The 26,267-nt window shown below is 37.7% G+C and overlaps 1 protein-coding gene across 2 annotated transcripts in view; it reads left to right on the top strand.

Moving 5' to 3' along the window:
- The first annotated feature begins 3,034 nt into the window (after positions 1 to 3,034).
- Positions 3,035 to 26,267, top strand: part of PRIMA1 (proline rich membrane anchor 1) — a 73,217-nt gene continuing 49,984 nt past the window's right edge. The window contains exons 1-2 of one of the 2 annotated variants that reach the window (XM_026679223.2): positions 3,035 to 5,877; positions 6,389 to 6,526. In XM_026679223.2, the coding sequence (XP_026535008.1) occupies positions 6,434 to 6,526 (93 nt within the window). In that variant the 5' untranslated portion in view covers positions 3,035 to 5,877; positions 6,389 to 6,433. Of the gene's footprint in view, positions 5,878 to 6,113; positions 6,154 to 6,388; positions 6,527 to 26,267 lie in introns of those variants that run through there. The other variant, XM_087952131.1, reaches the window with a different exon arrangement.

Raw genomic sequence — 26,267 nt, 5'->3', positions numbered from 1 at the left:
GGTTTCTATTTTACCTCCACTTAGCAGTTCAATGAACCTTGCATCTCTGAAAAATCTAGATTATGGGCTTGTGCTCTAAAGTCCTGTAAATGGTGGGAGAAAAATCACTGCTGTAATTTTTGACCTGTGCTACGTAAAGCTGTTTCTTACGCTGCCAAGAATCAAGAATGATTGCACATAGATAATACAATGTATTATATGCCTTGATCAAATGCAGAAATACCTTTAGAAAACCACCAGAAAGCTTGCAAAGTTTCTGTCTCTGGGTCAGAAAAAGTATAACTAAGCCAGATATTATCTATTCTGCATTAAAGAATAAATTTGAGGGAAAGATAGAGTGAGGAGAGATATTATTTCAGTAGTGTTGTGTTTGTCACTACTATGTCTGTTTTGTCTTATTTCACAAACACGTTTGAATTCCATATTCATTTATCCATGAATCTGTTAATCAAGGGGATATCACATTACATCTTTAGTGTTGAACTGCTTATTAAATGTTCCTTTTATTATCAAACATGCTTTACTTCCATCATACGTTGCTTTTACTCTATTTAGAAATTGATTTGAGCTCGATATTAATTTCAATTAATTAATTATTTCCATGCCGGCAGTGGCTACTTCTGAAGTCATATTATTGAAGTTATGGTAGCCAGTGGCATTCATAAGAGAGTAAAACAGGTGAGTTAGTGGTCACAGCATTGTGATCAAAGCAGAGGTGCTATTCAGCAGGTTCTGACCTCTTCTGGAGAACCGGTAGCAGAATTTTTTAGTAGTTTGTAGAACCAGCAAATACCACCTCTGATTGGCCCCACCCCCATCTTTTCTATGCCTCCTGAGTACCAGCTGATTGGCTGGGTCTTCTTTTGTTGCCCAGCACAGGAGATTGGAGCTGGAAAGCAGGTTAATGGGTTGGGGAGGGAATGGGGATTTTGCAGTATCCTTCCCCTGCCACGCCCACCAAGCCACGCCCACAGAACCGGTAGTAAAAAAAATTGAATCCCACCACTGGATCCAAGTCTCGTCTCTTTGCTCATCTGTAGAACAGTACAAACAGTATGTACAAAAGGGTTCATGATATTGTGACTGCAATCTTGCCTGTTTTGAAATATGCACCCAAGCACACATGCACCCATGCACACACACAAACACACACACTCCCCGTGACACTAGGTTAATCTGATATTCTCACACATCAGTTTCATCCCAATTTTATTTCATTACCTTTATAGTACTGAATTCACTCCATCAGATGTTCCTTATTTAGATCTGTATTCCCACTTTGAAAACACTTCTTTTATTCCTATTTGGAATCATACTGATTTCCTCTTCTACTTTTAATTTTAACCAGTTTTTTGCTCTTTTTGACTATATTCTTCTTCTAATTGGCATGCTTTAAAATGAAATTTCATTGCATACAGCTCTCAGTGTGTACAAAAGTTGTACATCAATCTTGTATCATTCATCACAGCTCTCAATCTTTCATCACATAATCAAATCAATCAAATATATAAAAGTATTCTTAACCCATGGATTTGAAATAGATTTTTTTTAAAAAGCAAATGATCACCAAAGAATTTGAATGCTCATTCATTCTTGTTGCTTCAAATATCGATTTTTTTTTACCTGCTCATCTTATTCCCACCATCCATTCATTATCACCTAACAGAGTCACTGTTTTCTCCTGATCTCATTCATTTATATGCTACATAATTCCATCACCACCATCCAAACACATACCAAAGTCAAACCTGGTACTAGTAAATGAATTTACACCAGTACAGATTGCACTATAGTTGGAGTGGAAAATCTAAAAGTCAGTGTAAACATCAGGTACCAAGGATTTTCTATGTATTATCTATTGTGGCTCTGGAACAAAGAAGAAAATAAACAATTATTCTAATTCTTTCACAATATTGAGGACTCCAATTTTTGCTAATTTAGTGAAATAAGTTCCATAATTATATATACTATTTTCCCAACTTACATATATTACATAAGATAGGCCCTATCTATCAAAATTTGACAGAATTTGCAAAGTTTATATTTCATAATGTACTGCAATCCAGATCTACTGGAGCTGTAGATGTAATTTCAATTCAGATAGAAGGCATCATGTTAAAGAAAGCTGACTTTGAGTTATTAACCTTATAAATTCCTTCTGGATTTAGCCTGCCAGATAGTTCTGGGAAGCCAAAGTAATCTCATATCAGTTTTAAATTTGAAATTACTTGACTGATGCTGCATTCTTACACAGATTGTAAAGATCAAATCCCATTAATATACTGGGACTTATTTTCAAGTCCATATGGTTAATGTATAAAGAACAAATAACATAAAACTGTGACTCATTATTTGTTAGTGTATATACCATGAAATAAATGTGACTTACATAACCTTAGTTGCCATTCTCACAAAGCAATTGTCTTTGTTCATTACTCTGCTGGCTACAAACTCAGTTTGTTTTCATTTTCTCCAATTGCTTTGCTTCTATGTTTCTAATGAGTATGACTATGGTAACACTTGAACAACAGACTTCTATTTGCTTTCTTGGAAGCTCTGTTAAAGGCTCCCAGTGTTTTCATTATTACAGAACTGCAATAGAAATGAAGACCACAAAGTATCTTTTCAAAATACTGGGGGAAAAAAGGGAAGGAACAGGAAAAAAAACTTTGGCAAGTACCCCACAGATCACATCCAAACTTTCAGATGCTGCCAATCTAGGGTGTACCCAGTATCTATATACAGCTGGTTTTTGTTGTTAAATCCAGTATAACTTTACATGGTTTTTACTTCTTTTGATCCAGAAAGATCCCTTCTGCTCTCTCGTTTTTTTTAGGTGTTGGCAGCTGAGTGAACTATTTACACTGAGAGCAAAGCCAGGATAATCTGCTGTCCAAGCAGAGTAGAAAAGAGCTTACTGCTCCAAGTCCTCTCCTCCACAAATTCACCTGGTCCAATGAGCAATTTGTCCCATCCCAGTCAAATGACAATAAATGGGGTAACAAAAAATATGCTGCCCACAATTAGTTGTCTAAAAGCTACTCCTTTATTCAGATGTTAAAGAAAGTCTTTTCCCCCTACCCAGAGTCATTATACCCATTCCCCACCTTGGCTATCCCTAGGATGAAGGAAAAGAGGATATGTTGCAGAGTTTGGAGTGGGTTGTTCTTTAGACAGCTGAGTCAGGATTTACTACATTTTATCCACTCTAGAAAGGCAGGTAATGGTGGACATATAGTTCACACTTACATACAACAGGCCTGTGATTGGTTTCTGGCCTGCAGTGTGAAACTGTCTGCAGAGGAGATGGAACCTATGGTCCAAAGTTTGTGGAATGATCTGGTGGGGAAAACTAAATTATATTATGGGAAAATCAGTTTATTGTCATTAAAAGTCATTGTGCTTTTGAAATTATTTCCATGAAGTGCTAATTTAGTTCCTCAAAATAAAAGTTCTGAGATGTTTGATCTTTTTAGATGCGGTAATGAGATAATGAAGGAACAGTAAGGTTTGGGGTTGATTTGTGATTAATGTAGGGTCTGCAATGACTTCATTTTACTGTTTCCATCAGAAATGAAATATTTTCCAGTAGAGGCATATGTGATAAATTTAAGAGATTTGCAACCTTTATATAACTTGCTTTGTGATCCAAAGGGAAAAATATTTCTGCTTCAGCCAGTTTGGGCTCAATTCTCCCACCTAAAGGTATGTGGGAATCTGCTGTATCCTGCTCCTATATTTAGAATTAATTCAAGGATGGTCAAACTGTAATTCTCCTTACTCACAACCCTTCAATCCAGTAGTATGCTGGTAAATATTTAATAACTGGTTCAATTGGCATGGTCATTGACACATTTGCTACAGAAGAATTGATTGGTGTACCAGATGTAGTAGGTTAGCTCCACTTTCAGTCACTCACAAAATTCCCAAAAATTTAACAAGCGGCTCTCACAAGGTGGTACAACTGGAGTCGGAAATACCACTGCTCCTATCTCCTTGTGATTTGTTTGCCTCCATTGTCAACCAATAGTACAAGTGGGTTGAACAGTCTGTTTAACGACAGCCTGTAGTTTAAATCTACCAATCCTCATCCATGGTGCATGAAAAGCAGTAAATTCCTATAATTCTAGTAATCAAAATGAGATAATAGAAATTATTACTGGAATATTTTCTCAAAAATCTTGGTTCGAAAGAAAGCTTCTTTCCAGAAAGGGAAAAAAGTTGGATGATAAATACAGCTTAGAGAAACTGCATTTCATAGCCTGTCTATGCCATCTTTTTAATTACTCTTTCTTCTCTATGAAATCATAACTGACTTTTCTTTGGTCTTACTGTCCCAAAGGCATCCTCTCCCTATGAAAGCCGACGACTGCAGTAAATATGTGATGGCCAAAAAAAGAATTGTAGAGAAAATAATATCGCACTACCCCAACAAAACTAAACAGAACCTCCAGGAACAAGTGCAGTATACCGTCACAGAAAGGTGGTAATTGAGTAAATGTAGGGATAGGCTAGCATTCGGTTATTGTTTATCCACTTTTAGAAGCTCAAGGCCCTATTTCAACTTTGGAAGAGCCATAGCTAAGGAGTAGTTTTGATGACGGTTGGTTGGTTGGGGATATGGTTGAAATGCAAAGACCATATCCCAGATCCTGAGAGTCGACGACACACACCAGGCAGGCAGCTTTTCCTTCGAGAGCGCCCCCTAGCCTCCGGCTCTAGTAGCTATGATTTGCCCCCACCCCAGCAGCAGCAGGTAAGGAAAAGGGTGCGTAGGTGGTTGTGCGTGTGCCCGGAGAACTCTCGAGGAAGCAGCCCGAAGGCGTGTTAGTTTTGAGCTCTTTGGTTTGCGCGCAAAATACGCGCGCCAAGTCAAAAGCAACCCGCTCGGCTGCGCCAGATCCAAAACCGGACTTGCTCGATAGCTATGAAAAATCACTGCAGAAACGGCAGCGCACCAGACATGGGAGCGCTTACAATTCGCAGGCGGGAAACCTCCGGCTTCGCTCGCAGCCTCTTTCCACTCTTCCGCCCCGCATGTGCAAGGGGCCTCTGCTCCTCTCCAGCCGAGTGGGGGCGGCGGGGTTTCCTCCTCTTCAGTCCACCCCACGAGCTCCTTCTCTCCGGCCGCGGCTTCCAGGCGTTGCCGGATGATGGGCAGCTGAGGCGACGAGCTCGGCTACTATAGAGTGGAGCAAACAACCCTACTACTTAACCGCGGGGAAAGAGATCTTTCTGGAGCGCTTCTTCACTCTTTCTTTCTTCCTTTCCGCGGTTGGAGAGGAGTTGATCTTTTTCACCAGGCGCCTTCCGTGACACCCCCCCTCCCTTTTCCCCTCCCGCCCCCCCATACCCATTTCTCTGTAGTCGTTGCAAAGAGAAGGGGGGGAAAAAACCCAAACAACAACAACAGCGAATCTAGAGGCGTTGGAACCGGGATCTCGCGCCGTGCCCTGCCTCCAGCCGCCCGGAACCCGGGGATAGGGGCTCACTCGACTGAACCTTCGGAGTCGTTCTGGCCCCGCTCGCCGTCGCCCCACGTACGAGAAAGACTGGCTTCCCATCTACACCACGCGTTTTGTGTGGAAGGGGGACCCTCCTCTCTTCCGGGAAAAAAGGAGTCGTCCCCCCCCTCCTCCTCCTCCTCCTCCTGTGTGAACAGACTCTTGTCGGCGCTAGGTGGTGGTGGAGCAGCGAAAGGGGAACTTCGGGCGGATCTGCCGTGTGGGAAAAGATCGGCTTTTCCTTGCAAAACTTTGTTTTCAAAGCTGCCTTTCCCTCTCCTTCCCCCGATCGCAGTTCTGCTCCGCTATGTAAAAGGAAGCGCAGCGCGACGGCATCCTCCCAGCGAGACGCGGCCCATTCCGCCCTCCCAGGGTAAGGGGATTGATTTTCTAAAATAGCCTGTATTGATTTTCAGGCCGTTTAAACAGCCGCCGCCGGAGAAGCAGAAAACTGGGGTTCCGTCCTTGGTTGACTAGCTTGGCGGTCCTCCCTCTGCACCACCAACTCTCTTTCTGATTCCTTGAGGATTTTTAAACCGGGGTGGAAGGAAGCTCCTTGTTAGCGCTGTACATACTTTTATTTATAATAATGCACCGCTTGTGCCCGCCTAATGGGAAGTTTCATTTCGAACGAAGGCTTTCCCATACTGTATGTTTATCCTGTTTCTTTTTATATTTTATCCTCCCCCAAACCTACGAAGTTAGACGGAGTGCTTTGACCAATACTTTATATGGAAAAAACAGGCTACTTATTTTCTCTTTCATTGACCTCATCAATTTGAACTTGCTGGGGGGGGAGGGGAGGGAGGAAACGGGCAGAGTGGCCATGTATCGTGGCAATGGGGTTCACTACGGCATTGTTGCTGTCTGATTTCTTTCTCCAGATACCCAGATTGTGAGAAGGAGCTCCCATTTCCTCCAGAGTCGTGATGTTAATCCGAAAAGTCTTGCTCTTCCTTCAGTGCTGCTGGCCTTCTTTGCTGCTTCACTGGATGCTCCATCCTATGTGGGGTTTCATTCAGGTAATGGAAAGAACCTCCCCCACCCTTTTCCCTTGCCAGGGTGCCATTTCTCAGGCTTACTTCATTGACTGAGTTCTCAATGCAGCCTTAACTTCTGCAGAAAAGTACTTTGCAAACTGCTAATGAAATCACCTTGGCAGCAAAATATCGGAATTGTTTCAGAAGGAAGGTGCAAAAGTGTCTGTGATAGACAATAAGTTCAGGTTATCTCACATAGGACTAATAAGGGAGAGAACTCCAGAACAGTTGTTATATGATTTTAAATTTCACCATTGGGATATCTTTGCACAGCTAATAGTGTGGACTTCTAGCTCATTGGCGGATCTTGATCAGGCTGTCAATTTTAGAAGTGTCACAAAGCTTCATGTGGCTATTATTTTAAAAGCCATAGGTTTTGGAGATAACTATAAAAGGAGAAACACTTTCTCAACATCATCATTGATTGGGTTCAGAGTATTTGATGTTGAAGTGCTTGGTGTTTTTACTAGTTTGGTTAGTTCTCAAGTGATTTGTCCCACATATCTTCCATCACTGCACCTAAGGCTTTGTGACTTAATATGTCAGAGAAAGCAGGATTCTGGATACTTGTTTTGTTGCTACAAACAAGTACCTAAACCTATAAGACTCTCAGTCTTGTACTTTCAGAGAAGGATAGCAGCAAGCTTGGATAATTTGACTGAGCACAAATGAGGAGAGTATCCCAAAGCTACTCTCACATATTTTATTCTGGCATTTGCACCCCCTTCCCCTTCTGGTAACACTGTTGTTTGGACTGTGGTGTTGGTAGTGGAAGCACTGGAAATCAGTCTAGTGTGTGTCCTTGGCAGAGAAGATAGCTGTACTTTCTCTTTGCTAACTTGTTAATTGGTGCCTTAAATTGCTTGCTGCTTTGCATTTGAATGGGAAAGGCCAATGTTAATTTTTCAGGTTTGCCATGGTCATATATAATCTGGTTTTGTTGATTGTCGTCCATTTTTTTCATGTAAAAAGAAATGAGGAATGCATATTTACACCCCATTTTTGTACAGCAGTTCAAGAGAGCGTGTGCAGTGAACCCTCCTCCTATTTATTCCCACCACAGAAGCACTGTGAGATAGGTTGAGCTGAGAGAGGGTACCTGACCTACAGATGTCTGGTGAATTTCTATGGCTGAAGTTGGTTGCAGCCTGGGTCTTCCTGCTCCTAATCCTACATCCTAACCATTAAACAAGCTCTCTTTTAGGCTAAGGGAAGTTGGCTTAATTTAAAGGAAAAGTGATTAGTGGTATGAGTCCTAATAGATTTATTCAGATGTAATTGTCATTGAGCCCAGTGACCCTTTCAACTAAATATGATTAGGCTTGCTGCCTATGTGATGTTAAAGTACCAACTGCAATTCTAGGCACACTTGTCTGAAAATAAGCTGAACTGGATTAGATTTATTTGCAAATAAATTTTCAAAGGATCCTATAAAGATATAAAGAGAAGAGAAGAGGCTCAAGAAGAATGGAAATAAGGTAAAGAATCAGACCAAGAATTGCCATCAGAAAAGATTTTCTAATTTCAATTGAAGTTTTGAGTGAAGTGATGGAGTTGCTTTTCATGTTAGGGAAGTGTTTCTGAACAGAGTTTTTAGTCTGGAAATTTTCTGTGTTGAATCAGATTATGTTTTAGTTGACCTGGAAAGTTCTAAATATTTTAAAGTTTACAATGTTCAAAAGGAGACTATGGTTAGGAGCTTAACCTCTGGATAAATTATATGCATCTCCTATTTAATTTTGGCATTTCGTCTTTCATAACTGATCTGTATATTTAATGGCAAAATCCGTAATTGAACTAAGATAAATTTGATGCTATATGTGGGTAGTGTTACTTAGGGAAGCTCCCGTAACAAGGAAAGTTTAACAATCTAACTGTATCACACATTTTTTACACTCCAATGATGCTCTTTTCAAAGAAATATGTATCTATAAAGCCACCTCTGGCATTCTGGCATTGATTTTAGGATTTGGATGTTTAATTCAATTCTAATATATGTTGCATGAATCCATACATAGATAGTATTATATTGTTTTTATTTATGAACAGTGCTTGTTCATTTGTTTTAATTATATTCCTGGATGTCCTTCACATTTTATGATATTCATTGTTAATCCTCCATAGTACTATTTTTATTGCATTATCCCAAATTTTCTAAACAAAATCCAAACCTCAAAAACTACAGCATTAGTTGCCTCATTGAAACAGATGCAAGTTACAATATGTAAGGGATCCAAGTCTTTTCCAGCATATTTAAGTGCTCAACGCTCTTGAGCTTAATGCCTACGAAAAGGAAGTCTGTTCATTTGGAGCAGGACTTCATCCTTGATTGTGTTGAAAGGAAGAGGGCTTTCCAAGACTCATGACAGTAGTGGCAGTGAGCAAGGTTTCTCCAAATAGCCTAATTTTATTAACATTTTGGCACAAGGTCTGATGCAACTATGAATTGAATGCAGACTGAGTCAGCTTTGTCAGCTCTCTGGTTTCAATTTGCCATGCAGTTTGATCTTGATATTTATATGTGGTGACTAGCGATCATTATAAATACATATAGGGATAACAGCAAAGGCTGCAGTTGTGCTGACAGTATTGAATTCTTAATAACACCAGCAATATTAAAGTAGTGTTCAGAAATGAATCTGTTAGTAAGTAGGATACCAATCATCTATTTCGGGGCAGCAGCAGTATAGCCCAATTAATTAGAGTCGATTCTTTGCTTATAATCTGACTTGGTCTTGATGGGGTCATTGATAACTGGAGTACTCAGAGGCCAAAGAAAATGAAGTTTTGCTCTTATAAATGTGGCAGACTGTACATGTTAATATTTAAATTATTTGGCTTAACTTTCTCTTTGTAGGTCTTTATTTATTTATTTATCAGTTGTCCAACTGCTAAATAAGATTCTCACTTTGCTGCCTGTGATGCTTTAGAATCTGGATGGCCAAATTAGCTTACATAATTGAAAACTGGGCATGTTTACAAGGCAGATATAATTATAAGAAAATAACTGCTTTTTTAAACCAACTACCCTTGAATCAATCATTAAAACTTACATAAAGCAACTATTATATAAGCTTTGTAGGTAATACACATTATACAAAACAATAATGAATTAGTAAAATCAAAGTATTTTAAAATACAAAATATGGAACAATATCTATTTTTATTTGCTTTTGTGCTTCTCAAAGTGCACATAGAGATGTATATTTTTCTTGTTATCAAGAAAACTATAGTGAAATGTCTATCAGCAGGAGTCAAGCTCATAGGACCCTTTAGTGTTATGCAAAAATATTAATGGAATAACTTTAATGGGAATGTATACATGGGCTTGTGTTTAGATTATGCCTGGGAGAAAAGTGTTTGCATTAGATTTGTTAAATGTTGTGATTTTATCAACATAAGCATTTTTTTGGGTTCATGTTGGATTATCAAAATAAAATTAACCACCATACAACATGAGTTTGTGAACTAGATTCCTGTAGAATTTAAATGATGTATTATCCCACTAGAGATTTAAAAAAATACTATAGTACTATCTTTCAGATCAGTGTTATATAGAATTCTGTGATATTCTTGATGTTTCACTTGAATAGGATACACTTTGATTAAAAAGAGGGTCAAGGACTGAATGCTGGCTGAATCTCCAAGGGATTCCTGTTCCCTTTTGCTGAATGCTAGGAGCCACCATGCTTTATAAAATTCAAAATATCCATATTTGTATGTTAATTTTGAAGGCCTTTGGAATGTCAAAACGTCATCTGCGTGACTTCCTTCTTGCTTCTTGAAAGCACAACTAATCGAGATAAAACAGTTGCTTGAAGCAGTATTAGGGATATGGATACAATAGCCTTTTAAAATTTAACTGAGCATGTGTTGCTTGTCCTTCCCTTGTTTGCTGCTCTATACTGCTGCTCTTTTGATGCAAACTTCATAATCAATAACATATTTGTTATTCGGCAAATTAAAAACATTAGAAATATTAGACACTTTAAAATGTAATATCCTCACAGTTAGTGACAAATAAATACAGTATTTCGGTTCATTCATATCAGTTGAAAATTCATTTAAGACTATCAGCAGGGAAAACCTGCAGTGTATAATTTCTGTTATGGATACAATAATATGAAAAGGACAACAGGGGGCAGAGAATGAGTTTCATGCTTCATTTTTAGGTAAAATGTAGCTCCATTGCCTTGGGCTTGTAAGAATTTGTACCAGCACACACAAGTTTGATGAGGTCTTGGACAAGATCCAGACTCTTCCAATGCTATGTGGCAAAACCTAACAGTGTAGATAGAAATTAGTAGTGATAAACAGTTGTGTAATTGATGTTGATGGAAATGGATTATGGATGATGGTATTCTGATGGAAATGGATTATGGATGATGGTATTCTGTAATTCAGATTTGCCTAAATTCTGTGATGCTATTACCATTTCAATTTTATAGATGACTGAATCGGAGTAGGCAATTCAATACTTTTCAGTGTAGGTAGATTCCTAAAAATGGGCTGCAATATTTTATTTTATTTATTTATTTTATTTATTTGATTTGCCAATTGTTTACAAGATAATAAGTATAAGTGTATACATAGTTGTGAATACATGAAATGGGTACATATAAGAAAAATAAAAGAAGAATAAGAGAAACAATAGGACAGGGACGGTAGGCACGTTGGTGCGCTTATGCACGCCCCCTACAGACCTCTTAGGAAAGGGGTGAGGTCAATAGTAGACAGTCTAAGGTTAAAGTTTTTGGGGTTTGGGGAAGAAACTACAGAGTCGGGTAGAGTATTCCAGACATTGACCACTCTATTGCTGAAGTTGTATTTCCTGCAATCAAGTTTGGTGCGGTTAACTTTGAGTTTGTATCTATTGTGTGCTCTTGTGTTGTTATGGTTGAATATAGCCATCAATTATGGAGACTGGGAGCAATGATCCAAAAAACACAAAAGCAGCAGTTCACCTTCCCTACTCACCATTAAACTATATCATAAAATTACACAGATGAATATGGATCATGTACTGGGCCTGTGCTGTTGCAGAGAGACTGAAAGCATCCACTTCCATTAAAAAAAACCACTTGTTAGTTTGAAATCCATTGAGCTTCTAAAATTTTCCTTTCTCCTTGCAGATGTGCTATAAATCTCCAAAGGCCATCTTGATCTGAACTGTCTCGGTTGGTTTGATGAGAGTTTTTACAACTAATACTTCTTTATAAACTCTGGAGTTAATGTGTTAATTTTTATTTGTTGGTCCTAGTGGGAAAAATCAATAGACTGTAGATATGGGATAACATATAAGTTGGTGTATAAACGACCAAATCTTGTTTAATTATGATTTAGAATAAGAGAGGACTACGCCCAAAAATTATGCTGCTCAAGTTTGATTTCCAAAAGGACAGGTTTCAGTCTCTTTCTGTCAGCCTGTTTCTTCCTCTCTCTCCCTCTGTATATATGTGATATGACTACTCCTATCTCCATCCTGAAAGAGCTCAAATAGCATTTTAACATTCTTGAAAGGCTTTTTGATTTTACAATAAGAATTATGGTGGGAGCTTTGTAAATAATGGGAAATATATGAAACAAGCAGATTCTTATTGCAGTTTACTTCAGAACTTTCTTCAAGGCTATCTAATTCTTCCTACTGTCTGCAGATTCAGAAAGTTCTGAAGTAAACTGCCAGTTATAAGTTGGTACAGCCACTTTAAGTCTAAACTGATCACAACTGGTCCTTATTTACAGATAATGAGAGAATGTCTCTAAAGAATTCAGATGTTATAAATCTTCAAAAAGAGCAATGTGAACATGAGATAATGTAACCTTGTTTTCATACTTAATTATATGAATATTACTTAAATGAGTGTTTCTATCCAAGGCCCTTTTCCTTTCTGGATATCATCTTTTTATTATCATCATTGTGTTAATTCTCTTCAGCTTGTTGTTTAGTTGGGATATTGCTCAACAAAATGGAAACCTGGCAGCAAATTTCCAGGCTTAAAACTGAAAATAGTCTGAATTCTTTCTGGAAAAAAAATGTGATTTAAGCTAGTTGGGAGGGAGGTTAAAGTGGAAATAGAAACTGTTTCCTTCTCCAAATCATTCTAACCTTAAAACACTATTTGGGCAAGTAAAGTAATCTTTACTGTCCTATAACTCTTTATTCTGCTTTTCAAGGCTATATTGGACATGGCTTTGCATTTTAAATGCAAATTGTAGCTGCAGACTGAGTTAATTATTAGGATTGTAGCAGACAGAGAGAAAGAGTAACAATGAATGAGCATAACCCTTCCTCCCCTCACAGAAATGGCTCCTGGGACCTTCTGTTGCACTGAAATAAAATCCTTTGTTGATATGAAAGAGCTTTTTTACTTCTCCAACTAAAGAAAGTCCTTCTCCTCAGGACTGTAGCAGCTGATATTTTTATCTTGTAATAGGTACATACAAAATGTCTTCATAACTAGTTCAGACTGTGTACACAAGCAGAAAACAGTGAGCTGGGGTGAAGGAAAGTGTTTTGGAGGTACTTGATTGAATAATGCTATTCTCTTTTCCTTAATAGCAATAGCACTTAGACTTATATACCGCTTTATAGCCCTCTCTAAGAGGTTTACAGAGTCAGCATATTGCCCCCAACAATCTGGGTCCTCATTTTACCCACCTCAGAAGGATGGAAGGCTGAGTCAACCTTGAGCCTGGTGGGATTCGATCTGCCAAACTGCAGGCAGCTGATAGTCAGCAATTGTCGGCCTGCAGTACAGCACTCTAACCACTGCGCCACCGAGGCTCAAATAAGTTCAAATTTATTCCGTAGCACAACATAATCTTAAAAGCAAAAGAGTCTGCATTTTGTGGAAAAAGCGTTGGGGGAATGAGAAAAATGGTTGCTGCAATGACTCAGTCATAGATGCCATCTTGACTTTTATGACCCCTCTCTGCATTGTTTCTTTCTCTTGCACTCATTGGTTAATAAATAGTGGCTTCTTTTTAAAACATCTTAAAATATTTGTCCTTTCTGGTATTAAATTTGTACCGCTGAAGTCTAAGATTTTTTTAATGGTTCAAAACACTACTTTATTTTAGAGTTTTAATTCAGGTTAGAATTACCACTTGATTTTTCTCTGTCATTCCTTCAGCTAGTTTGCACTGGCATCAGTGCAATAACTAATATAATTAACCCTGTTAATAACAGTCTGTTACAGAATTTAACCTAAAAGAGGATTGCAGAGTGCTGGAGTTTTGTGAACAAGCTGAGAGAAATGCACATCTATTGGGTATGCAGCCTCAGATGCTGGCTGAGCTATTCTAATATATAATGAAATTGTAGATTACAGATTACTTGCCAAGGGCTTACTTTAAAAAAAAAACGTCCTAATGCCCTGGCCATTGTCATAGGTATTCTAGTATGACAGAATCCTCCTGAACATTACAAAAATCGTGGTAACCCCTTTTGGACTCCTACTTGTTAAAAGGCATAAGCACTCTGTACTGCAGTTCGTGTCAACAGATGTGTTGGGTTCTTATGCCTTTTCATAAAATGTGTGAACAGGCTGCCAGGCTCCTAGTTTTTGGCAGGATATAGACTATTAACCTCTTCCCTTATCCAACAATGTTTCTTGAACATTGCAAGTGGAAGAGTTAATTAGTGCCAAAGCTGCTAGGACAAAATGGTAATTGTGGGTAATACAGACATATGCCTCAGAATAGTCCCCTAAATCTCCCAAGAAGTTGCAATAATTTTGAAGGAGGTACTCACTTGACTGCTCCCACTAAGGGACATGATTAAACGCCCAGGAAAGCTCCATGCATGTTTCATTTAGTTTAGGGGGGAAATGGATAGGGAGACCAAATTTGAAGGATGAAGGTCATACACAATATGAAGGGGAAGACAGATGTGGGTAAACATTCAAAATGGCCTAATTCCTTCAGCAAAGTGAAGGACAGGTTCTTCACATAAAACTTAATTAAACTTAATTTTCCCATCACCACATGGCTACTAGTTTTAAAAGGAGTTAGGTAAATTGACAGGATAAGACTATGCACTAATATTCTGATAGTTACGTAGGACATAAACCAATATAAGCTCAGTTTATTTTCCCCCTCTATTATATTGTTATATCTCTCAATACATGTTTCCATACAATGATATTTTACAGTATTAAATATCACTTTGTAATGTGATGGGTGACAAATAAATTTAAGAAATAAAAAAAAAGTTAAAATTTTGTTAGTTCAATAATTTAGAGCAGTGTTTTAAAGCATAGTTCTAGATCCCCTGGGAGTCCAACAAGATCCTCTCAATGATCTGCAAAATTAAAATTATTTGCCAGCCTAAGTTGAAAAATAATACAACATTAAAATCCCAACAAATAATCATGAGAAGTGATAGTGGCTACAAAAGTGTTAATTTTAATTTTTAATATAAAAATACAAATATAACCCAGATAAACAAAAGCTTCTTAGGGATCCTCCAGAATATTTAAAAGTGAGAAGGTCCTGAGAGAGAAAGATGAAGAAACATTGAATTAGAATATTAAATATAAACAAAACAGGAAATATTCTGTCAATGTTAATTGCAGTTTAGGATATCACTAAAACAACCATAAAACTGTTAGACTTTTTATATAGGAGATAATAAAAACACTACTTCAATTATTGTAGAGCAAAATAATTGCTGCATAATAAAGATTTCAGTTTAATGCATATTAATTAGAGTCTATAAAGAGAGAGACAAAGAGAAGAAAAAATAAGGGAAACAAAACAAATTTATTGAAGGTTAAATACCAAAAAGTATTGAAGAAGAAGAAAAGGGGGAAAATTATTAGGTTTGCATATTCTTCCTCTCTCTTGTTTTAAATACATCTCCTAATTGACCATATTGTAGACAATTAAAACCCAGAATGTGAGTAATCATTTTCACTGTCATTTTAGCTTCCTTTATACAGAGTTTTTGAAAGAATATGGCATTGGCCTTGATTGATATCAGGTGGTTCCTGGTCACTTCACAAAGCACATTTATTTAAAACATTGCAATAATTAAGTGTTTACAGAGATTCAGAGACTATATTGCCATCAGTTGATAACCACATGTGATTCAGAATAAAGGAGTTCAGTCAGGATAAGTTGTAGTGGAACAAGTTCAGTATTATTTCCTCTGATAAGAAATGTCACCAAAACATCTAGGGAGCAAATTCTAATCAGTAGCTAAACACACAGTTGTGACTTCATGCAAAAGAATTCTTACTTTAGCAGTAAGCTAAATGTATGCTAGTTATATATTTGCTGGTATACATTAAAATCAAAATGAGCTATATGATTGGGAACAGACCTATATTTAGTAAAATCTTTCATTAGAGGGAAATGCTCTGAGAACTTCTAATCTGCCAAAAGTGGAGACATCTTATGTGGGCATAAAAGAAAGGAGCAGTGATAGATCCTATGAATTTTTTATGCTTTGTCAGATTTCTAGCAATAATGCATATTCAATTTTAAATAAAGGAGCCAAAGTAGAGTTTTTTCAACCGCTTAAAAATTAGAAGAAGCTGATTTTATATCTATATAAGATTGTAGAGTTGGAAACAGTCACTTAGGCCATCAAATCCAATCACTATCGCAGTGCAGGAATTCATATTAAAGCATCCCAGAAAGGTGACTGTTTAGTCTCTTCTTAAACACAGTTGAAGTTATTCCACTACTTTTGGGGTAACTAGCTTCATTACTAAATTCTTCTCAATGGTTTCTTCTGACATTGAGTCAGAATCTGCCTTTTGAACAATCTAATGCGATTGCTCACTTTCTATTGCATTCCGGAATAGGAGAGAACAATCCTTGACATTTTGTGTGAGGTAAGTATGTACTGAGGTTATATGTCAGTGGTGGCTAACCTTTTGGGGCTCCTATGCCAAAAACTATGCACGCCTGTGCCAAAAATTAGGCTCGCGTGCCAGCACCCAGAAGGCAATGCGTGTCTCCCGCTCCTTGCACATGCGCATGCAATCACCTCCAGCCACTCCCCCCGCTGCCCCCTTACCTGCACTGTACCTCACAGCTGATTTTTGGCCTGTTTGAGGCCTTTTTCGGCCTCCCAGAAGCTTGAAAAAGCCTCTGCAGGCTTTGCAGGCCAAATAATAGACCCATTCCATCACTTCCAGTATTACAGGAAGTGACAAAATGGGCCTATTCGGCCTACAAAGCCTGCAGAGGCTTTTTTCAAGACTTGTGGACTTCCAACTTCCAGAATTCTCCAGCCTATATAATCTGCTTGCTTATATTTGCCTTTATTAAGCAAGCTATGTCTAGAGTAGGAGTGTCAAACTCGCATCGTTGGGCATTGTGTGACATATCACAACTTTTTCCCCCTTCGCTAAACTGGGCCTGGGCATGGCCAGTGCGTGACACATCCGGCCCGTGGGCCACGAGTTTGACAGCCCTGGTCTAGAATGTTCATTTCTTTGCAATTTTTATCTAAAAACATCTCAGAGAAACTGGTTCCTGTCCAAATCTCTGCTTGCCATAGAAGATTATAATGGACTGTAGTGCTCTGACTTTTAAATTTTTGTTTTTATTTATAAAAAGATATGTGGTTTTGTTTTCTTCATTTTTCTGAATTATATGACAATAAGTGTGCTGATTAGGAATGTCTCATTTACTTTAAAATATTTATCATCTACTTCACTAAAAATATTTAAAACAGTTATTTTTTTAATGTATTCTATTACTGGGGCTACATTTTATAGTCTGTGCAGCAAAGATTGTAGGATCATATGGATCTCTCCCACCAAGGTAAGAAAAGAAGCTTGCTTTTAGGGAGGAAAATCAGGTCTTGAATTTGTGCTCCCAGCTTCCTGCATTAAGAGTGAAGAAACTTTTTTGCATCTGGGAGTAAGTTTCATGTACTTTTTTCAGTTTGCAGTATTTGTAGAGGACATGATATTGAAGTGATGGCATCACCAAACATGTAGGGCAAAGATTTTTAATTCATTATTACCGTATTTGCCGGCGTATAAGACGACTGGGCGTATAAGACGAGCCCCCAACATTTCCACTCAAAATATAGAGTTTGTTATATACTCGCCGTATAAGACGACCCCCCCCCACCACTTGGAGGCATGTTTTTCAGGGCAAAAAAGTCATCTTATACGCCGGCAAATACAGTAATGACATCTAGGAAGCAGACAAGAAGGAAACAAGTGTTCCCGAGCAGTTTTTCTCAACCTCAGCAACTTTAAGGTGTCTGAACTTCAATTCCCAGCATGCAGGCTGGGGAATTCTGGGAGCTGAAGTCCAGACATCTTAATCTTGCTAAGGATGAGAAGCACTAAGATAGAAAAGGCGGGGAGAAGAAGATGATTCAGCCTGTGTGCTTTATGCAGAATATATGATATGCTGGGCAACAAGGAAAGGAAGGAGTGATTCAGTGGAAACAACAAGGAACTTGGAGAAGCCTTGTAGGATTATGGAAAGAATGTTAAAGTTTCCTTAGAATTGTAGCAACTCTATTTTCCAGTCTTCATAAGGCTTCCTAACGTTTAAGTCTTCATAACGTTTAAGAATCGCCATTGAATTCAGTGCTTTTGCTGAAACTCACATGTAGTTCTACCTACTAAAAGGGCAATCAATGGCTGGAATATATTTGAATCCTCTGCATGTTAAGTGGGGTTTGGTATAATAGGGTTAACTATGATTTCTGTAGTAAAAGTTTCTGTGAGAGGCATTGCCAAAAGTATGGAAGTAGTGACTCTGTTACCATGCCAGTGAGTCATACAGCATGACTCACTCGACACAAAGCCATATACTGATTTCATTATTATATTCATATAATACTTATTGTTACAGTATGCCTATGCCACGACAACACTTGCGATAAATTGATCGAAAGTACCCGATACAACTCTGAATATACAGAGACTGCAAATGATAATAAACACAAGCCTGAAAACTACGAGTCTTGGATTGGCACTTTAATACAAACTTACTCGTACTCGCACCCATTTAAAACATGCACCGAAGACGCCCCTCCCAATGAGCAACGCTCCAAAGCGCCTCGAGTTGAAGCTCTGGAATTCCGCTAAACGCTTTTCCTGTCAGAAACCGGTGCGAACTTACGTGCGAAACCCACAGAGGCTTTAGAGACCGAACTTCGCGGTCTCGCAAGTGGGCTTCCCCGGCTCAAGCGGGTCTCTTGCCTTAGCTCGACTGGCCGGGAAAGGAGCTACTGACCTGGCATTATGGCGGCAAGGCAGGAAGCGTCTTTGTCCAGCGGCTGGCGAGCCCTGCCTTCCGCACTGCCTCGGGCGTCTCTCGAGCCTTCCGAGAAGCTAGGAGGCCCCGGCTGCGCGGCTCGGCTTTCCTGCAAGCCTACCAGAAGCTGCGGAGAAGGAAGTGGGATAGGAGCCGCCCAGGCCAGCAAGTTTCTTTCCTCCCGCTTGTCCTCCCAAGACCTGGCCTGGGGATTGGAAAAGCCAGTCGAAACTCTCGCATTCCGCCTCGCGGCTGGCTCTGAAGCATTGCTGTTTTGGATCGAGAGAGAGAGAGAGAGAGAGAAACGAATTCTGTTCCTTCTTTAAGTTTGTTTAAGGCTTGTTTAGGAGACAAACTATGTACCGTATTTGCCGGCGTATAAGACGAGCCCCCAACATTTCCACTCAAAATATAGAGTTTGTTATATACTCGCCGTATAAGACGACCCCCCCACTTGGAGGCATGTTTTTCAGGGCAAAAAAGTCGTCTTATACGCCGGCAAATACGGTACTTTTTAATTATAGGAGTTTGGTAAGGAATAGAGCAAAAATGTCTAGCCAAAATTTTGTATACCTATTTCAACCTTTTAAAAAAAATAAAAGATTTCCCTACTCCCCCAAATTTCTTTATTGATAAATACTAATCTTAACAGCCCAGTTCAGGGAGAAAAGTAGTATTTGGAGCTTCTCAGTATGATCAATTAAATGTTTGGCCATGCAAAATTTTTACAAAATTTTTTTTTACAAATTTTTACAAAATAACGTAAGAGTACTGTCAAGTATCTGAAAGTATGTCGTAATACTTTGTGTATTACTTTGTGATACTCAGATCAATTTATTCTCTTGTTTCAGAATGCAGAGCAGAGAAGGGAAAATTCTTGTGAATTAGCTACATCAGCAGGGAATGTATGGTTGCAGACCCAGTGCTTGCTGAGTTTAAAGACTACGTTGATGTGGAGAAGAAAGTGTTAGTGTTGGAAAAGATAAAGGAGACTGTAGGTGTTGGAGTAAAACGAGAAAGACAAGAAATGTGATGCTGGGCTATCTTTATCAGGCTTATACTAAGAAACTTCTAGGTTACCTGGCTTTGAATCAACCAATTATCCAGTCAGAGAATAGAGGTGGTTCCTCAAGCTGGAATGTCAATAGGGAAAAATGAGAGCCAGAATCTACACAAGTAAGATGTGGCCTCCCTAACCAGAGCTGAAACTGGAGGGCCTTTTGAAACAGTTGGTGAGACAATAGCAGTAAAAGATTCAAGCAACATAATTTAGTCTTTGCTTAGAAGCATGGGCCAGATGCGTCATGCACAGACCGCACCTGTTAGGGATAACATTGTTTTACCCTAACTGTTTTGGGTAAAGATAATAAAATGATGAATCATGGTTTGTCAGATAAAGTGTATGTGACTTTAAGCTAAAGGAATGTAATTAAGGGTGCAGCTGTAAAAATACTATATAAGCAGCAAGGCACTCTCTGGTTCTTACTGGCTGGCTTATTGAAGACTGCATTCTTGCTGGATCGGGGAGGAGAAGTAGTGTTGGATTATTTTGAAGATATTTCTCAACGGAGAGAAGATAAGTTTTGGACAGGTTTATTATATGTGTACTGACACTGGCTATTCGACACGGACTTTGCAATTAGAGTATCCTCGACAAGACTTGACTGAATTTGGTATATGACTAATGGACTGTTTATAATGACTATGCTATAATTCTTAAATGGAATAAACTATATTTTTTGATAGCACAAGCGTATCTGTATTTTTACTGCGTGTTAACGAGAAGGCTTATCTCACACATTTACCTGTCTTCCTATCTGACTTAGCTGCACATTCTGTTTAGTTTGTTTTCCTTAACACCCGTTGGGGAATCCAGGCTTAACACTGGTTATGGTCCCAGAGAGACTGCAAAGTCAGTTTAACTAGGATAAAAACAGGTTTATGTAAAAAGTGAGATTTTGTGTTGTTACACGTTACAGTAAACAGACAGCTGTGTTTTATCAATTATAGTTTTATATCCATATAGTGAAACATGGCACAAGTCAGTCTACAAAGTTTGTCCCTTATATCCAAGCTGGATGGAACAAACTATGTTTCATGGTCTATGAAATGTAGTCTACTTCTACGAAGAGAAGGTCTGTGGAACATAATTGAAAATCCACCTAACGTATAAGAATGGGATCCTGAAGATGAGGAAGATAGTCTGAAGATAGAAGAATTTAAACAGAAAAATGAGCAAGCACTTTGCATCATAGGACTATCATTAACTGATCAGCAGCTTGTTCATATACGTGGAGAGCAAACTGCAGTTGGGTGTTGGCAAAAACTGAGGAGGATTTATGTTCGAGATAACGTTGGTGCTCACATAAATCTAACACGAAAGCTTTTCCGCACGTATCTCCAAAAGAATGGTGATATGCTGAGTCATTTGAACACTATGAAAAGCATTTTCCAAGAACTTCATGAGAAGGAATTAATTTTCTCTGAACTACACCAGGTCTACATAATTCTATCTTCATTAGACGAAAGTTTTGATGACTACGTAACTTCCCTTGAAATATTGCCTAAAGAAAGTCTAACTTTAACTGATATCACTGGCAGATTGATTGAAGAGGCCAGAAGAAGACTTGAAAGAGATCAGTTAAGGAGGGAGCAACCTCAAAAGGAAAGTAATGAATCTCCTACTGCATTCGCAATTAAAAAGTGTTTTAATTGTGGGGGGAGAGGACATTTTGCAAGATTTTGTAAGAAACCAAAGCGCAAGAATGCAAGCCAGAATACTGGAAGACATCAAAGAAGAAATAAGAATTATGAGTTAGCAATGTATAGTAATGGAGTTGCAAAAAATAATTTATGGGTGGTTGACAGTGGTGCGTCCCACTGTATTACAAATGATAACAAAAAATTTGTAAAAATGTCCATGAGTTCACAACATATCTCATTGGCAAACGGATGGAAAATGAAGGCAAAAGGTCAAGGTATAGCTCATTGTTCTAGTATAAATGAGAACGTAAAAATGTTATATGTACCTCAACTTAAATTTAATTTGCTTTCAGTTAGAATGTTGGTTAGATTAGGATACATAGTTACCTTTAAGGGAGATACTTGTTTAATTGAAAAAGAAGGTAAGAAAATTACTGCATCTTTAAGAGGTGACTTATATGTGTTAAATGATAATGGTTTAAAGGTGGCTAACACGATTTATGAAAATAAGAAACCTCATAATGAATGTATTCACTTGTTACACCGAAGGTTAGGTCATTTAAATTTTAAAATGATTAAGAGAACTGTTCAACTATCTAAAGGAATAAGTTTGAAACCTTGTAATAAGTATTTGCAATGTTCTGCTTGTAATCAAAACAAAAGCAAAGTTATACCGGCAAATAGATTTGATGGATTTACTACCAAAGAGCCTTTAGAGGTAGTATTTGCCGATATAATAGGTCCTAAAAAGCCAAGTGTAGGTGGTGCTAGATACATATTAAGCATAATGGACCACTATTTTAGGTATGGTTTCTGTTTTCTAATGAAAAGAAAAACTGAAACGTATACAAATTTCTTTAATTGGTTAAAATTTGCAGAGAGGAAAACTAAAAGGAAATTAGTAACTCTTATAACAGATAATGGTGCGGAATTTACAAATAATAAATTCCAGAGTAGACTTAGAATGGCAGGTATTCAACATAAAAGGTCTGCACCATATAGGCCTCAACATAATGCATTTATAGAGAGAAGAGGCCAAACACTGCAATCAATGGGAAGGTCAATGTTATCTGATTCTGGATTACCTGACAATTTGTGGGGAGAAGCTATAATGTGTGGTAATCACATATTAAACAATGTTGTTAATTCAACAACAGGTGGATTACCATTCACTCTGTGGCATGGTAGGAAACCTGATTTGAGTTATATTCACACATTTGGTGCACCAGCATGGGTGCATATCCCTACACAACTCAGGCACAAAGGACAACGTAGAGCTAAAAGATTAATTTTTGTTGGATATCAAGCAAACCATAGATCTTATAGATTCTGGGAACCAGGTACATCTAGAGTATACTGCAGTGCTAGTGCACAATTCCTAGAACATATAGGATGGAATAGATTAGAGCAGGATTCAGATAATGATGTTATTATAGAACCCTATAAGAGGCAGAAAGAAAAGACTAGTCCAATTAAAGAAGAAGTCCATGAAGAGCAAATAGAATCAGATCAAGACGAGATAATTGATCAAGAAGAGATAGATAGTCAAGAACAGGAAATAAAGGAAAGTCCACCTGTAAGTCCTGTTATACCTAGACACACAACGCTTATAACCAGACCACCTGAAAGATATCAGGCAAGTATTGTTTGCCAAGTAAATAAAGTTCCTACTAGCATAGATGAACTTAAGATGTATCCTGCTAAGGATCAGGTGAATTGGCAAAAGGCAATGGAAAAAGAGTTAAATTCATTAAAGGAAATGAAGGTTTATGAAGAAACCAAATTACCTCCAGGAGAAAAATCCATTGGGTGCAAATGGATATTTAAAGTAAAGACTGGAAATAATGGGAAAGTAACTTACAAGGCTAGGTTAGTAGCACAAGGATTTAACCAAAATGTATTTGATTATGATGAGGTATTTGCACAAAATCTTAAGGCTACAACTTTAAGAGCCGCTTTAGTATGGGCAGCTAAGAAGAATTATATAGTTAACCATTTAGACGTAGAAACTGCATATCTACATGCACCATTGCAGCATACAATATATTTGAAAAAACCAGTTGGTATAAATGATAATAAAGTAAATAGCAATGATTGTTGGAAACTCAAGAAGAGTTTATATGGATTGAAACAATCTGGCTATGAATGGAACCAATATATTGTGAAAGAATTAAACAGTATAGGGTTTAAATCTGGTTTAGCAGATCCATGTATGTTTAAAAGAGAAAATAATGGAACGGTGTCATTATTATTATTTACAGATGATATTGCTTTGATTACTAAGACCAATAATGAAGCTACTGAGATTATTTCATTATTAGCCAAAAGGATAAAATTAAAGCATTTAGGTGAAATTAAAAAGTATCTAGGATTGACAATTAACAAAACCACAAAAGGATTTAAGATATCTCAAGAGGATAAAATTTGCCAATTAATTAAATTGTATAAAATGGAACTTTGTAAGCCTGCAAAGACTCCAATGAGTCAGGAAATTTGCAAAATGGATGCTCAAAGTCACAAATTTGATAAGACCATATATCAATCTTTGATTGGTAGCTTATCATATATAAGCAATTGGTCAAGGCCAGATATAGCTTATAGTATTAATCAGCTGGCACAATATAATAATGATCCACATCAATGTCATTGGCAAGCATTAAAGAGAATTTTAAGATATCTTAAAGGAACAATGCACCATGCATTGTATCTAGAGCCAAAAGGTGATTTGATTCTTAGTGCCTATGCAGATGCAAGTTTTGCAAGTGACATAAACACTAGAAAATCAACATCTGGGATGGCTATATTATTTGGTAAGACTCTAATAGGATGGAGGTCAATCAGACAACAGCATATTAGCTTGTCAACGATGGAAGCAGAATTTTCATGTCTGTCATTACTATGCACTGACTTAATTCTGTACAAACAGTTATTATTAGACATGGGTATAACTGTTAAAGATTCCATTATTGTGTACGAAGACAACCAGGCAGCTATACAATTAGCTACTAATATTGCTGTAAAGACTAGATCAAAGCATACTGATTTAAGATACTTAAATGTTAGAGAATCTGTTAAAAATGGTTTAATTAAACTTGAGTACTGCATGACGGAAGAAAATATTGCAGACCAGTTTACAAAAAGCACAAGGTGTTGTAAAATTTAAAGAGAGTTGTGACAATTATGATTTGAAAGTGTAAATGGATATATTATTGTAATATTTATTATTATTACCCAAAAGGGGAGAATGTTAGGGATAACATTGTTTTACCCTAACTGTTTTGGGTAAAGATAATAAAATGATGAATCATGGTTTGTCAGATAAAGTGTATGTGACTTTAAGCTAAAGGAATGTAATTAAGGGTGCAGCTGTAATACTATATAAGCAGCAAGGCACTCTCTGGTTCTTACTGGCTGGCTTATTGAAGACTGCATTCTTGCTGGATCGGGGAGGAGAAGAAGTGTTGGATTATTTTGAAGATATTTCTCAACGGAGAGAAGATAAGTTTTGGACAGGACTTGACTGAATTTGGTATATGACTAATGGACTGTTTATAATGACTATGCTATAATTCTTAAATGGAATAAACTATATTTTTTGATAGCACAAGCGTATCTGTATTTTTACTGTGTGTTAACGAGAAGGCTTATCTCACACATTTACCTGTCTTCCTATCTGACTTCGCTGCACATTCTGTTTAGTTTGTTTTCCTTAACACCCGTTGGGGAATCCAGGCTTAACAGCACCCACCCCAGCTCCGCAAATGGGAAAAACGTTATGAAATGTCACGTGACACGGCGAGTTTGACACCCATGGCTTAAGCCAAAGAGTCTGTTCTTGACAGCTGTCACCAGGTTCTCTACACCTGTGTTTCTCAACCTCAGCCGCTTCAAGTTGTGTGGAACAACTCCTAGAATTCCTCAGCCACATCTACAAGTTCACACATGTTAAAGTTGCTGAGGTTGAGAAACACTGGTTTACACACCATTGGAGAGTTTACTATTTGCTTTTGGGTTATGCTACTTAGCTTGCCATCCTTCTGTGTATAACAGTCTACTTCACCTTCAATTGTATGTGTAGTATGATGGGATTATTTACTGTAAATGAGCATTGTTTAGGTAGAATACTGAGATGTAGTTAAAATTAACCATAACATACCTGAGATGGGTTGTGTGGTTTGTTCCTGTTTTTTTTTTTAAAAAATTCTGCTTAAGAGATGAATGGTACTGCATTGGTAGTATTCAAACAATCCTTCAGTTATTGAGGGTTCCCTAATGAAATGGCTTTTTTAATTTATCTTAAGAGAAAGGCTGGCACACTCTTTATGAATAAATTTGGTTTCTCTAAGTTTAGTAATAGGTTTCAACATGCAGTTTTAAAACACTAAAGATTTCTTACATGTAGTTTCAAGTGTCTTTGTAGTTCAGCTAAGCCTACCATTAAAAAATTGCAGGTACTTAAGATATAAAATGCTACCTCCAAGGGATCAAAGGAAAAATACTTTAATTTCCTTCATCTGGCCATGTGATGATTTGCATTGTACCAGTGTACTGGTAGATTTCTTAGATGTTTTTTTCTCCTCCGCCCTTAATAGTACAGCTGTATATATAATTTTGTTGCTGTTAGAGCAAAATCAAAGAAATCACAATGTTTCATTTTCAACAGATTAATATTATATAGTAATCATATAATGAGTTAAATAAAATAACCACAGGAGTAATTGCTAATATCATTCTTCATATTTTCTGATTTTGGTCTAAATGGAGTTAATACGTATACGTGTGT

Source organism: Notechis scutatus, chromosome 1 (assembly GCF_049901735.1).
Source record: "Notechis scutatus isolate UNSWTSFEM ecotype Mainland chromosome 1, rNotScu1.2, whole genome shotgun sequence".
NCBI lineage: Eukaryota > Metazoa > Chordata > Lepidosauria > Squamata > Elapidae > Notechis > Notechis scutatus.
This window is presented reverse-complemented; position numbering and strand designations above follow the sequence as displayed.